A 13,183-nucleotide genomic window follows, 5' to 3' on the forward strand; every position below is an offset into this window, starting at 1 on the left:
GTATCATTTTTCTGCAGACATCCTAGATTATAAAATGTTGAAGATATACAGTACATGCCTTTCATATTATCTGTTGGCAAATTAACTGACGATTTGTTTATTTTATGTCTTTAGAGCCTGAGCTTCCTAAGGAGAAGGTCAAACCAGTGACTCCAGCTAAAAGTTTGTTTCAGCAGGATGTGATTCTTACAAATGTTTTTATCTTTCCTTGTTAATCAGGTGTATCTGACATCATTACTTAATTGTATGCAATCCGGTTTACACACTCATTAATTTAATATTCTAGCACCTGTGGTTTCCAAGGAACAGCCTAAAGCAGCTGTTGAAAAGAAAGGTAAAGTATATGACACGTGTGATATTTAGTGCTAATTTGTAAAATTGTACAAATGCACTATTTAGTAATGACAAACTGTCAACATTACTGAGAAGACATGCCTGATGTAGTAATTAGCTTGTTTCCTAACAATTAGCTAGTTATGATATGCTAAAAGCCTAAATCCTACCTATTGTATATATGTCATGTATGTCATGTATATTGCATATATGCTAGACTGTGTTGGCAACAAAACCCTTGTCTCAATTATTTATTTTGCAGGTTTCAGTTATTTACTTTAGTATTTATTTTCTTAATATAATTGAACAAAACCTGCACATTGGATGCAAGGAGTGATGTCTTATGCTTGATGCATTATTGTGGAAAAACTTGTATCATTTTTCTGCAGACATCCTAGATTATAAAATGTTGAAGATATACAGTACATGCCTTTCATATTATCTGTTGGCAAATTAACAGACGATTTGTTTATTTTATATCTTTAGAGCCTGAGCTTCCTAAGGAGAAGGTCAAACCAGTGACTCCAGCTAAAGGTTTGTTTCAGCAGGATGTGATTCTTACAAATGTTTTTATTTTTCCTTGTTAATCAGGTGTATCTGACATCATTACTTAACTGTATGCAATCCGGTTTACACACTCATTAATTTAATATTCTAGCACCTGTGGTTTCCAAGGAAAAGCCTAAAGCAGCTGTTGAAAAGAAAGGTAAAGTATATGACACGTGTGATATTTAGTGCTAATTTGTAAAATTGGACAAATGCTCTATGCAGTAATGACAAACTGTCAACATTACTGAGAAGACATGCCTGATGTAGTAATTAGCTTGTTTCCTAACAATTAGCTAGTTATGATATGCTAAAAGCCTAAATCCTACATATATTATGTATATATGTCATGTATGTCATGTATATTGCATATATGCTACACTGTGTTGGCAACAAAACCCTTGGCTCAAAAATATTTTTTTGCAGGTTTCAGTTATTTACTTTACGTATTTATTTTCTTAATATAATTGAACAAAACCTGCACATTGAATGCAAGGAGTGATGTCTTATGCTTGATGCATTATTGTGGAAAAACTTGTATCATTTTTCTGCAGACATCCTAGATTATAAAATGTTGAAGATATACAGTACATGCCTTTCATATTATCTGTTGGCAAATTAACTGACGATTTGTTTATTTTATGTCTTTAGAGCCTGAGCTTCCTAAGGAGAAGGTCAAACCAGTGACTCCAGCTAAAAGTTTGTTTCAGCAGGATGTGATTCTTACAAATGTTTTTATCTTTCCTTGTTAATCAGGTGTATCTGACATCATTACTTAATTGTATGCAATCCGGTTTACACACTCATTAATTTAATATTCTAGCACCTGTGGTTTCCAAGGAACAGCCTAAAGCAGCTGTTGAAAAGAAAGGTAAAGTATATGACACGTGTGATATTTAGTGCTAATTTGTAAAATTGTACAAATGCACTATTTAGTAATGACAAACTGTCAACATTACTGAGAAGACATGCCTGATGTAGTAATTAGCTTGTTTCCTAACAATTAGCTAGTTATGATATGCTAAAAGCCTAAATCCTACCTATTGTATATATGTCATGTATGTCATGTATATTGCATATATGCTAGACTGTGTTGGCAACAAAACCCTTGTCTCAATTATTTATTTTGCAGGTTTCAGTTATTTACTTTAGTATTTATTTTCTTAATATAATTGAACAAAACCTGCACATTGGATGCAAGGAGTGATGTCTTATGCTTGATGCATTATTGTGGAAAAACTTGTATCATTTTTCTGCAGACATCCTAGATTATAAAATGTTGAAGATATACAGTACATGCCTTTCATATTATCTGTTGGCAAATTAACAGACGATTTGTTTATTTTATATCTTTAGAGCCTGAGCTTCCTAAGGAGAAGGTCAAACCAGTGACTCCAGCTAAAGGTTTGTTTCAGCAGGATGTGATTCTTACAAATGTTTTTATTTTTCCTTGTTAATCAGGTGTATCTGACATCATTACTTAACTGTATGCAATCCGGTTTACACACTCATTAATTTAATATTCTAGCACCTGTGGTTTCCAAGGAAAAGCCTAAAGCAGCTGTTGAAAAGAAAGGTAAAGTATATGACACGTGTGATATTTAGTGCTAATTTGTAAAATTGGACAAATGCTCTATGCAGTAATGACAAACTGTCAACATTACTGAGAAGACATGCCTGATGTAGTAATTAGCTTGTTTCCTAACAATTAGCTAGTTATGATATGCTAAAAGCCTAAATCCTACATATATTATGTATATATGTCATGTATGTCATGTATATTGCATATATGCTACACTGTGTTGGCAACAAAACCCTTGGCTCAAAAATATTTTTTTGCAGGTTTCAGTTATTTACTTTACGTATTTATTTTCTTAATATAATTGAACAAAACCTGCACATTGAATGCAAGGAGTGATGTCTTATGCTTGATGCATTATTGTGGAAAAACTTGTATCATTTTTCTGCAGACATCCTAGATTATAAAATGTTGAAGATATACAGTACATGCCTTTCATATTATCTGTTGGCAAATTAACTGACGATTTGTTTATTTTATGTCTTTAGAGCCTGAGCTTCCTAAGGAGAAGGTCAAACCAGTGACTCCAGCTAAAGGTTTGTTTCAGCAGGATGTGATTCTTACAAATGTTTTAATTTTTCCTTGTTAATCAGGTGTATCTGACATCATTACTTAACTGTATGCAATCCGGTTTACACACTCCTTAATTTAATATTCTAGCACCTGTGGTTTCCAAGGAACAGCCTAAAGCAGCTGTTGAAAAGAAAGGTAAAGTATATGACACGTGTGATATTTAGTGCTAATTTGTAAAATTGTACAAATGCACTATTTAGTAATGACAAACTGTCAACATTACTGAGAAGACATGCCTGATGTAGTAATTAGCTTGTTTCCTAACAATTAGCTAGTTATGATATGCTAAAAGCCTAAATCCTACCTATTGTATATATGTCATGTATGTCATGTATATTGCATATATGCTAGACTGTGTTGGCAACAAAACCCTTGTCTCAATTATTTATTTTGCAGGTTTCAGTTATTTACTTTAGTATTTATTTTCTTAATATAATTGAACAAAACCTGCACATTGGATGCAAGGAGTGATGTATTATGCTTGATGCATTATTGTGGAAAAACTTGTATCATTTTTCTGCAGACATCCTAGATTATAAAATGTTGAAGATATACAGTACATGCCTTTCATATTATCTGTTGGCAAATTAACAGACGATTTGTTTATTTTATATCTTTAGAGCCTGAGCTTCCTAAGGAGAAGGTCAAACCAGTGACTCCAGCTAAAGGTTTGTTTCAGCAGGATGTGATTCTTACAAATGTTTTTATTTTTCCTTGTTAATCAGGTGTATCTGACATCATTACTTAACTGTATGCAATCAGGTTTACACACTCATTAATTTAATATTCTAGCACCTGTGGTTTCCAAGGAAAAGCCTAAAGCAGCTGTTGAAAAGAAAGGTAAAGTATATGACACGTGTGATATTTAGTGCTAATTTGTAAAATTGTACAAATGCACTATGCAGTAATGACAAACTGTCAACATTACTGAGAAGACATGCCTGATGTAGTAATTAGCTTGTTTCCTAACAATTAGCTAGTTATGATATGCTAAAAGCCTAAATCCTACCTATTATGTATATATGTCATGTATGTCATGTATATTGCATATATGCTACACTGTGTTGGCAACAAAACCCTTGTCTCAAAAATATTTTTTTGCAGGTTTCAGTTATTTACTTTAGTATTTATTTTCTTAATATAATTGAAAAAACCTGCACATTGGATGCAAGGAGTGATGTCTTATGCTTGATGCATTATTGTGGAAAAACTTGTATAATTTTTCTGCAGACATCCTAGATTATAAAATGTTGAAGATATACAGTACATGCTTTCATATTATCTGTTGGCAAATTAACTGACGATTTGTTTATTTTATATCTTTAGAGCCTGAGCTTCCTAAGGAGAAGGTCAAACCAGTGACTCCAGCTAAAGGTTTGTTTCAGCAGGATGTGATTCTTACAAATGTTTTTATTTTTCCTTGTTAATCAGGTGTATCTGACATCATTACTTAACTGTATGCAATCAGGTTTACACACTCATTAATATAATATTCTAGCACCTGTGGTTTCCAAGGAAAAGCCTAAAGCAGCTGTTGAAAAGAAGGGTAAAGTATATGACACGTGTGATATTTAGTGCTAATTTGTAAAATTGTACAAATGCACTATGCAGTAATGACACAAACTGTCAACATTACTGAGAAGACATGCCTGATGTAGTAATTAGCTTGTTTCCTAACAATTAGCTAGTTGTGATATGCTAAAAGCCTAAATCCTACCTATTGTACATGTCATTATGTCATGTATATTGCATATATGCTACACTGTGTTGGCAACAAAACCCTTGGCTAAAAAATATTTTGTAGCAGGTTTCATTTATTTACTTTAAGTATTGTTTTTCTTAATATAATTTTAAAAAGTGATGTCTGATGCTTGATGCATTATTGTGGAAACACTTGTATTGTTTTTCTGCAGACATCCTAGATTATAAAATGTTGAAGATATACAGTACATGCCTTTCATATTATCTAATGCAATGACTAGGATTGTTGTCAAATTAACTGACGATTTGTTTATTTTATGTCTTTAGAGCCTGAGCTTCTTAAGGAGAAGGTCAGACCAGTGACTCCAACAAAAGGTTTGTTTCTGTAGGATGTTACTGATTCTTACAATTGTTTCTCTTTTATTGTTAATCAAGCATTTTTTCCAACATTTTCCTTTATGCGTTGGAGTTAAACAACCATTAATATAATATTCTAGCACCTGTAGTTTCCAAGGAAAAGCCTAAAGCAGCTGTTGAAAAGAAAAAAGGTAATGACATAAGTGTAATATTGCTAATTTGCAATATTGTATAAATGCACTACATGATAATGACTCAAACGGTCATGCAAAGTGTGATAACATTAGTAAGAAAGCATATCTGATGCAAGCATATCTGTTGGAGTCAGTGATGAGCTGTGGATTTTTGAACTAGAGGCTATATTTTCTGACGTCACGTGCACGCGCACGTGCACGCATGTGCACATAGCCAATCAGCTCAGTGCTTGTTGAAATACTGTATTCAACATGTGATTTTTAATGTAATTATATCTTATTATTTAGTTGCATTGTTAATTTGCAAATCATGCAAAGTGTGATAACATTAGTAAGAAAGCATATCTGATGCGAGCATATCTGTTGGAGTAGTAACTAACTTGTTGCTTAACTAGAGATAAAACAATGCATCTCAGTGCTCTGTAGAATTACATAATGCTGGATAGGGGCCGTAGTGCGGATGGCCTCCCTTCTCATCACCAATGCAAGACATTTGTCACTCATTAATATAATATTCTAGCACCTGTGGTTTCCAAGGAAAAGCCTAAAGCAGCTGTTGAAAATAAGGGTAAAGTACATGACACGTGTGATATTTAGTGCTAATTTGTAAAATTGTACAAATGCACTATGCAGTAATGACACAAACTGTCAACATTACTGAGAAGACATGCCTGATGTAGTAATTTGCTTAGACATCCTAGATTATAAAATGTTGAAGATATACAGTACATGCCTTTCATATGATCTAATGCAATGACTAGGATTGTTGTCATATTAACTGACGATTTGTTTATTTTATGTCTTTAGAGCCTGAGCTTCCTAAGGAGAAGGTCAAACCAGTGACTCCAACAAAAGGTTTGTTTCTGTAGGATGTTACTGATTCTTACAATTGTTTCTCTTTTATTGATAATCAAGCTATTCTTTCATTTTAATTTGTTGTTTTTATTTTTGTTTCAATTAATTAATTATTTTATTTTCCTTTTAGTTTTATATAAAAGCCCTTTACATAGACTCACCCACACATAAGTACTTAAAATAATCAGACAACTTGTCTTTGTCTTGTCTCAGAGAACTGGGTCCTCTTCTAAGCGATCCCCTTCACACTCTGACTCTGCAGTGCAGAGACTGTTGTCTCTCATTGTGAGAGGAATGTACACATTCAATTCAAGTCCATGGCTTTTCTCGAGTAGCCTAATGTTATGCAAAGCAGCCAGGTAGACGCTATTGAGAACGGCTCGCCGCTGACGGCGCGAACCTTGAGAGGCTATTGTTTAAACTTTAAGGTGTTAAAGACCGCAGCTGACGGTGCGTGCTCGCGCGTGCATGTGGAGCTCCCAGCCCCCATAGCGCCAGAACTAAGGGGTCGCCGACCCCCATAGCACCCCCTACAGCTCATCCCTGGTTGGAGTAGTAACTAACTTGTTGCTTAACTACAGATAAAGCAATGCATCTCAGTGCTCTGTAGAATGACATAATGCTGGATAGGGGCCGTAGTGCGGGTGACCTCACTTGCCATCACTGATGCGAGACATTTGTTGAAAATGTTCTCCTTTACTTGTGTGATTATTTCAGAGCCTAAGCTTACAGATAACAGAGACATTCAAAAATAAAAACAGCAAAGAAAAGTAGGATTTTTCATGTTGGTATGTCTCAAGTGAATGGCTCAATGTATTATATTTGCTACTGTGTTTGAGTAAGGATAAGGATAATTCCTTTTAACAGGTTGTTCATGAAAGTCCTTGCGGTCTTGTTTCCAATGAGAACCTGTGAGCAATTAGGGGTTAAGAGTCTTGCTCAGGGACAAATTTCATGTCATCGACACATATGCTGGTCTGGCCTGGAATCGAACCTCACTAACCACTCAGCTATGGCCCCCCCCGAGTAACTGAGGTGCTCAAAGAGAAGGACAAACCTGTGGCTTTGAAAAAGGGTAAAAGCATACAGTTTAAAATAGTATGTTTCACATAATCATTAGCTTATTTTTATTTGTGAGTATGTAATATTTGATATTTTTCGTTCATCATTTAGAGCCAGAAGCTTCAAAAGAGGCCAAGCCATCTGCCGAGAAGAAAGGTAAATGACTTCTGCTGCTATTCATAGAGATAAACGTTCAAGGCCTGTTTGGTAAATGTAAAAGAATTGGCTTCATACATCCATACATGTATTTGTACAGAAGCTGAAAAGCCAAAAACGAAAGCACCGGAAAGAAAAAAGATGAAAGGTACAAAAGTAATGGAATACTGCACATCCATTATTCAGTATTCTGCTTCTTATTTTACTTAACAAAATGTCAGTTGGGTATTTTTTATTTGCATCAATGATGCAAAAGAAAAATGCAAATAATAGCAAATGATCTCAATCTAGCTGATGAACAGAATTCTAATATGTGCAGATGTTGTAGTAATCTGAACTATTTCTTGCACAGACCGCTATAAAGACTTGCCCAAACCAGTGACTCTGAGAGGTACAGATGTGTTTGGCCACTGTGAAAGAGCTAGATTTTCCAATGCCGATTAACTGGTTTTGGCTCTCTGCTTTTTGGCCTGCAAACTGCTTTAAGCTCAGAATATATAGTCATTGTCACTCATGGCCTAAATTGCGCATTGCTTATTTGAAAGCATATCATTGCTATCATCATGTTTCTGAGCTGTGGAGCTGTGCATATGTGCGGAAAAATCCATTCCCAAAGGCGAGCTATTAATAATGGATTTTAAATATAACATTTTGTGTTATTATTAACTAAACCGTGTAAGCAATAATACCTGTACAAAGCAGTCTTCATGAACACCTGGTATGCCTTTTTAAGCCACAGATTGAAAAAAGTGTTTATGATCTTTAATTGCTGCTGAAATTCATCAACATTTTAACAATATAACAGACTCTGCAACAGATTCTGCAAAAGAGAAAGTCAAAACAACTTATGTGAAGAAAGGTACCGTAGGGTGTTTTTCTGTCATGCCAATCATATTTCCTCCCCCTTTTTTAAAGGACAGGGTTTTTGTCACGGCCAAATTAATTAGCACCATTGAAGAACACTATCACAGTTCATCATTCTCTGTCATAAAACCCAACATAATACATCATGTTGTCCTGTCAAATTTTTAGCTGCTAAATGTGTCTCAACATGCAACTACTAATACCTGAGGCATGTGTTTTGCATAATATAAAACGATTAGCCCTAAGTCAAATCCAATGTTCATTCATTCATCATGTAATTGGTAAGAAAAAGAAAAAGGGAAAACAGACTTGTGCAAGACACAAAACAGACTTTTCTAAACCTGCTTCAGCAAAGAAAAGCACAGTTTGCATTCAGATTTGAAGTGAGAAATGGCATAATACTGTTTGGAGATTTGTTTAAGAGGAGAGAGGTCTCAAAGAGAAACAAGCACCTGGAAAAAGAACCTTGAATAATAAACTGAATTAATCAGTAATATCGACATTGATTTTATAAAATGCCCTAGAGTCCAACATACATTTTTTTATTTAAATCCATGTTTGTTACAGAAAAAGCTGTTGCAAAGAAAACAACTAAAGAAGAGAAACCAGAAGGTAAGAAGTAATTACCCTTTCTTTGAAAAATCCCCAATGACAAAGTGGCACATTTCCTTCTCTTAATATCAATATTTCTGTTAACCTTTCTTTCTTTTAACAACAGTACCTCCACCAGACCCCTATATCATGGAAGGTACATTTCTTTTGATCATGGAAAATATTTACACAGAAATCTGCAGTCTCATGTGTACACACACACACACACACACACACACACACACACACACACACACACACACACACACACACACACACACACACACACACACACACACACACACACACACACACTGACACACACACACACACACACACACACACACACACACACACACACACACACACACACACACACACACACACACACACACACACACACACACACACACACAGTAATGTCTATAACCAGTACTCTAACTGCTGGCTCTTTCCACAGATGACATGCCCTATTTCCAGTGCTTCTTCGTGGACGAGGATGATGGCCAGTTTCCCTTCTACTCTTTCTCACCGCTACAGTGAGGCCACACAAGAACACAGTCTGGAGGAACCACAGGACAAGTTGAGACGAAACCTTTAGTGTTGAGTCTGATTATTACTGTCAACAAGGCCTAGTCATGACGTCTGCTGCTGAAGTATAGCCTACTGTCCCACAGTTGTCCCGGACGACGGAGTGTGACAGGTGACCTTGGTATGCAGTCACGTTATTGATTTTTTCCAACATTGGTTGAGCTCTCGTAGCTAAAACAGACAGCCAGTGTCATTCCTTTCCATTTTTACTTTTTTTTTTATTTGTGTTGTGAGAAAAAGTTTATATGCATGCTATGCAGGCATATCAGTATTTGAATGGAACAATTTATATTTCATGTCTGTCTTTTTTTTCTTCTTCATTTATTTATGAGGATCTATGTATACTTGCATATAATAATTCATTCATAATTCATTCATCTTCTTGATATCTGAACATAATTTCAACCAACAAACAGGATAGCATCCATTATTTTGTAGAAGGGATACAAAAATTGACAGATTTTACCACAAAGGTTGGTAGAGGATGGGAATCCTCCAACTTTTGATTTACTTGAAAGGTGGTTTAGAGTGGTACCTTGTGTCTTTTTAGCTTTTTACTTTACTGAGACTTGAATCACACTACCTACAGTATGCTTTCATACCTGCTTTCAATGGCCTTCAGTTAAAATTAAGCATTCATAATGATAACTGATAATTCCATTGTTACTGTTAACGTTATTTTGTAAATTTCTACGACTTTTAATTCATTCATTTTTCTGTTTTTGTCTGTATTTGTAAATACAGGGAATTAGAGCTGTTGGTCAAAGGAAAACTCATTGTCATTTTAAAAAGTTGTTCCTCCTCTTACAGTACCAACGTTTTCTTTATTTTATTGTTTTACAAGTTGAAAGGAATGACCTAGCACTGTCTATGAGAGCTCCCAAACAACACAAGACCAGTACTACCTGACTACCTCACTCTGTGTGAGAGATTAGGAGATGGTGTGTTGAAGTCTTATGAGTCTGTACCATTTCTTCAAGTTACCAGCTCCTCATTCTGGTAAGGGTGCTAATTTTAAGCATCATGGTGTCTGATCTCTCAGAATGAGGTATTTTTTTAGTGGGTAACTTCAAGCATCAAATTAACTTCGTATCGCAAAAGACATAACTTGTTTTAAAATGGTTTCCTACAACCTGTGCCAATTGCTTTACCGAAATTATTTGAATTTGATGTAACCCATTTTGGTCATGTCACGTATGTGACATCACATGGAGTCCTTTATTTTGCACTGTATTATGATTCTGTAATCAACAGTGTTTTAGGAACTGAAACATGCAAAGTAGGGCACATCTGATAATATTGTCAATCAAAATGGATATTTGCTGTGGCTAACAGCTATTCATTGATAGACCAAAGATGTTTTCGTTGAGGACATTAGCCATGGGTTATTTGTCTATGTGCACAATGCAAAAACAAATCTGTACATTTAAGAATACTTTTCTATAAGAGAATAGAACATTATAAAAGAACAGAACAGCGCACCTGTAGATCGACAGATGCGTCGAAGACCATGGGCGTAGAATTTATCGTAGAATAAAAGGAAATATTTATTGAGAACGTTTCGGTACACAGAATTTCACCAACCTGATGAGGGTCTGTGTATCAAAATGTTGTTCCCAAGAAATATTTTTCAATTATAGTGAAGAAGACGGAATACCTTTTTCTGACTACCTACTACTAATGACTACCTACTACTAATGAAGCAATTTGTTAGTATGTCTATTCAAAGAATAGTCAAGGAAATACATTTGTTTGACTATTCAATGTCTGTGTATAAAAATTAATATCTATTTAGAAAAACATATAATATTCTTATATATTATAACTATACAAGTAAAGACAAAATAATCATGGAACTTAATTGTGTATCTAAATACTAAAAAGATGGGAAAGTCGTTTCAGATAGGTTGTGAATACTGTGATAATTCAGAAGTATGTGGACAGTGGTCAACTATTGTCAATGTTTATTTGACAGACTGAATATTGATGTCGAAGCACAATGAATGTTAAAACATTTACACAACAGTGTAAAGGTCTCTGCATGTCATTTAATCATTATGTATAGTAAGAGGTGACAGTTCTGAATAATCTGGGATATGCATTCATATTTCTCAGTCTGTAGCACCAGCTGTTGTTTACATATGGCTCTTTACAATTTTCTCCATATGCTGTGTAGAGGACAGTTATAACAGCTTGTAGCATTGTGCATTAAAGCCGACTCTGCTGGCATATAAATAATCAATTTACGTTTGCAATAGATATATTGAGTGAAATGGGTGAACGACCCCTATATTCCTCAATAACCAACCTGTATGGTGTATTGATTTTGAAATGGATCTGTGGCTACAGTCACAATGGGGGAAAAAAGAGAAACAAATGTAATTTCATTATCGACTACTGGGTTTTTGTGGATAATGATTGTTAACATTAATGTTCCACTGTCCCAGATTTAGTTATTTAAAAGTGGTGGTCCCAAAATAAGTATAATCATAAAATCTGTATTTAATTATTGATTATCTGTGTTGTGTTGTCGTAACAAAACACATTTTGTGTTCATGTGGCTGAATTATGAGTTTTGACATATTCACTGATTTAATTCTAACTACAGTGTGACCTTAACGAGGAAAACATACAGTGAAAGCATTTTTAGATCATTGTTATGGTCAAAGCTCTGTATGTCTGTCTGACCTCTGATTGAGCTTGAAACTACTATGCATGACGTGTGTTTTTGTTTTCTGCCATCAAACATTGTGATGTCAGGGATATATTTTGTTTTCCATCTGAAGCTCAAACATGTTGGGCAACCAACACCAAATGTGTTAGTTGAAAGTCTGAGCACGACTATTGTCCAAGAAGATGATATTTCTGATATAAAAGGTGCTACTGATGAATATAATAATTATTACAATTGTATAAATATCCATAGCATACACTTGGCATAGCAACTGTGTAAATAGTCAAATGGATGCCAACACATAAAGCATAATTGCTGTAATGATTTTTTTAATTTTTTATCCCTGAACAAAATACCAATGAAATTGTTGTCCTCAACTGTAATCAAATCAAATTCCCACTATGTACCATGCTATTTTTGACTAGTGTTTTTTGTGTATGAATAGTGCTTTGGCATTAATAAACATGAATGCAAGTGATGCTTCTGCATTCTTCTTGTATGCATCAGTTATATACCGTATGTGTCTATGAAATACACCAGAAAGAAAGTGTAGTACAGTTACATGTTCTCAGTTGATGGCAATATTGAGTAACAATACAGTATTCATATCCTCAGTCTGGCAGGCATTGTTAGAGCTTATGTACATGCAAACTATTTCCAATAATATTTCAGATTCTGGTACAGAACCACACATAATTGGCTGGAGATTATTTCCTTGTTTTCATTTTTACTTAATTTAAAAATAAGAACAAGGATACAATCTTACGATTAAATGTTAAGTTGCAGTTATAACATGAATAACAAATGAGAATATTTCGTGATTTACGTTTCAATATGTAGCTTATATGGTGTCTGTTTCTACATTCGTAAGCTCCCTCTTATGAAATTAATAACAAATGAGAACATTTTGTGATTTACAGTTTGAATACTTAAATGTAGGGTAAGTGATTTTCTTTGGTTAAAATAAGTGTTAAATAGCTCTATATTCTGATAGTACTCATTGCTATAGAGTGTTTGTTCAGTAACAGGAGTCTCTCTCTCCAGCTCTTTATTAATCAGAAAATGCATTTTCAGGTCAGGATGCCAATTTTTATCAATCATAACAGA

The 13,183-nt window shown here is 34.6% G+C and overlaps 1 protein-coding gene across 1 annotated transcript in view; it reads left to right on the plus strand.

Moving 5' to 3' along the window:
- Positions 1-12,554, plus strand: part of LOC308074529 (uncharacterized protein) — a 40,983-nt gene extending 28,429 nt beyond the window's left edge. Inside the window, exons 49-68 of the mRNA XM_080414003.1 lie at positions 115-162; positions 287-334; positions 820-867; positions 2,236-2,283; positions 2,408-2,455; positions 2,947-2,994; positions 3,119-3,166; positions 3,652-3,699; positions 3,824-3,871; positions 4,358-4,405; positions 4,530-4,577; positions 5,060-5,107; positions 5,230-5,280; positions 6,091-6,138; positions 7,312-7,356; positions 7,457-7,504; positions 7,709-7,747; positions 8,788-8,832; positions 8,939-8,968; positions 9,272-12,554. Coding sequence (XP_080270129.1) covers positions 115-162; positions 287-334; positions 820-867; positions 2,236-2,283; positions 2,408-2,455; positions 2,947-2,994; positions 3,119-3,166; positions 3,652-3,699; positions 3,824-3,871; positions 4,358-4,405; positions 4,530-4,577; positions 5,060-5,107; positions 5,230-5,280; positions 6,091-6,138; positions 7,312-7,356; positions 7,457-7,504; positions 7,709-7,747; positions 8,788-8,832; positions 8,939-8,968; positions 9,272-9,354 — 965 coding nt within the window. The 3' untranslated portion in view covers positions 9,355-12,554. The remainder of the gene's footprint in view (positions 1-114; positions 163-286; positions 335-819; positions 868-2,235; positions 2,284-2,407; positions 2,456-2,946; positions 2,995-3,118; positions 3,167-3,651; positions 3,700-3,823; positions 3,872-4,357; positions 4,406-4,529; positions 4,578-5,059; positions 5,108-5,229; positions 5,281-6,090; positions 6,139-7,311; positions 7,357-7,456; positions 7,505-7,708; positions 7,748-8,787; positions 8,833-8,938; positions 8,969-9,271) is intronic.
- The last annotated feature ends 629 nt before the right edge of the window (positions 12,555-13,183 follow it).

The sequence above is a fragment of the Gymnoscopelus braueri genome (genome assembly GCF_963280865.1).
Source record: "Gymnoscopelus braueri genome assembly, chromosome: 19".
NCBI classification, from domain to species: domain Eukaryota; kingdom Metazoa; phylum Chordata; class Actinopteri; order Myctophiformes; family Myctophidae; genus Gymnoscopelus; species Gymnoscopelus braueri.